At 35.9% G+C, this 2,300-nt stretch overlaps 1 protein-coding gene across 4 annotated transcripts in view; it reads left to right on the forward strand.

Annotated features, from left to right (window-relative positions):
* The first annotated feature begins 215 nt into the window (after positions 1-215).
* Positions 216-2,300, forward strand: part of LOC111380374 (diacylglycerol kinase 4-like) — a 20,051-nt gene continuing 17,966 nt past the window's right edge. For 3 of the 4 annotated variants that reach the window (XR_002700181.1, XM_023003913.1, XM_023003915.1), the window contains exon 1: positions 216-753. Coding sequence is in view for 3 of the 4 variants with exons in the window: in XM_023003913.1 (XP_022859681.1) it covers positions 244-753 (510 nt within the window). In the remaining variant the exon portion in view is untranslated. Of the gene's footprint in view, positions 754-1,007; positions 1,034-2,300 lie in introns of those variants that run through there. The other variant, XM_023003916.1, reaches the window with a different exon arrangement.

Consider the following 2,300-nt stretch of genomic DNA (forward strand, 5'->3'; position numbering starts at 1 on the left):
TTTTTATTTATCAAAAAATCTTGTCCGTATCATATGATTTAATCAAAAAATATTGTTAATTTACTTTAAAATGAATGTCAAATATTTAATTGTATTTTTTTATTTTATTTATTTAAATATATATAAGTTTTTTAAATTCTATTTTTAAAAAATTCGAATATAATTCATAATTAGAAACTGTTTATTTGAGAATAATAATCTTATATACTTTTTAATGTAATTTTATTAAAAATTGTGGGTCCAATGTATTCAGCTTTCTACCTTTCTAAGATCAAACCATTCGTGATTCTCCACCACCTTCGTTATCGTACAATTTATCCTAAAGATTCTGATCCTCCCACATTTTACCCAAGGGTTATGAGAGTACCCGCACCGGAAGCCCTAAAATCGGAACTTTGTGAACGAATGGACTCGCAGACGAGCCGGAGCGGGTCATCAACGTCCTCCGGGCGGACCTCTGTGATCGATTCTTTACGCGGGTGCACTTTGGCCGGCGTGCGGATCCCCAAGGAGGAGTTGAGGAAAAAATTAACGCTGCCTGAATACATGAGACTGGCGATGAAGGAGGCCGTCCAGGCTAAGAACGTCGAAGCCAATACAATGACTCAGCTCTACCAGGCGGCTCACTCGGATGGAGCCGAGCCACCGGAGCTGCCTGAGTCGCCATTGGTTGTTTTTATTAATTCCAAGAGCGGCGGGCGCCATGGCCCCGAACTAAAAGCCCGACTTCAAGCTCTCATGGGCGAAGAGCAGGTCATTTAAATACTTGTGTGTATTTTGTCTCTGTGCTATGCTCACGTGTATATTTAAAGAACATGTAGATGATCATTTATTGCTGTTTGAAATTTTATGCGGCTGTAAATTTTTAGTTTTTTTTTTGGGGGACTGTGTCTGTACCCATAGTACACTGTACACCTTATGAATTTCTGCGTCGGTGAGAGTTTCTTAATCCAATTCTTTTCTTTTACCCATTTTTTTGTACGGATTGGTGGGTTCCCTCCGCCGACTTCAAACTCTCATGGGCGAAGAGCAGGTCATTTAAATACTTGTGTGTATTTTGTCTCTGTGCTATGCTCACGTGTATATTTAAAGAACATGTAGATGATCATTTATTGCTGTTTGAAATTTTATGCCGCTGTAAATTTTTAGTTTTTTTTTTGGGGGACTGTGTCTGTACCCATAGTACACTGTACACCGTATGAATTTCTGCGTCGGTGAGAGTTTCTTAATCCAATTCTTTTCTTTTACCCATTTTTTTGTACGGATTGGTGGGTTCCCTCCTGAGCTGGGCAAGGGAAATTCAAAATTAGGGTTTTAAAGAGTAAATTCAGGGTTGTTTTTGTTTTTTTTTCCACATAGTTTAATTATGGTCACTATGAATTTTTTGGAAAACAAAACAACTGTAGAAAGATTTTATAATTCTTTTTTTGCAGTGGTGTAAACGTATTCGTGGTATGAATATTTCACTGAAGGGTAACCTATAATCACACAAATTGAAGTAACATAAAGGATTTGACATTTTGCCATATAATTGCAGCGATTTTTCTTAATAGAGTGGAGACTAGAGTCAGACAAATACAATTCATGTAGCCAACCTGGATGAGGATGTGCTAGGGCTTTGATAGCTTGTTTTAAAGGAATCTGTCAATAAAACCATCTTTTTTTCTGGACAAGCTCTAATTCAATTTTAAGGTAAAAAAAAAAATGAGTGTGCGTGCATTTTTTTTTTTATTAGTTTTTCTCTTTTATTCTCTCAATTTCTCTCTAGTTTATGACTCATATCATTTAAAATTTTGAATTATTAGAGAAATATGTTTCAAATACTTGACACCACAAAAAAAAAAAAAAAAATAGAAACAAAGAAGGGGAATCCTAAGGAGGAAAACTACTTGGTATTGGAGTAGTGCTGCTAATATTTGTCTCGATCTCTATTATTCCATTGGATGTTTCATTTACTTGAATCAGGGTTTATTCTGATCAGTTATGTTGTCCCATCTAGAAACTTGTGATTAGCTTACTTGTTCTTTCATTGGAAGCACTTGAATAGGTTTTAGGAAACTTATTGGGTAATTGAATTTCTTTACTCTCAAGCACTGAGAATGATGTTAGATTTTGGAAGGTCAGGTTTACGCTCCCCTTCCCTTCCTCGTGGGTTTTGTTTTTATATGTACGGTTGAGGAATCCAAATCCCATCAGCATTCCTTGGCGGCGCTTGAAAATCCGCTAAGGTTGTGCTGGTGTTTTGCGTAAAAAAAAAAAAAAAAAAAAAAAAAAAAAAATTTAATTTTTGGTTTCCTCCC

This window comes from Olea europaea, unplaced genomic scaffold, assembly GCF_002742605.1.
Source record: "Olea europaea var. sylvestris unplaced genomic scaffold, O_europaea_v1 scaffold2131, whole genome shotgun sequence".
Lineage (NCBI taxonomy): Eukaryota > Viridiplantae > Streptophyta > Magnoliopsida > Lamiales > Oleaceae > Olea > Olea europaea.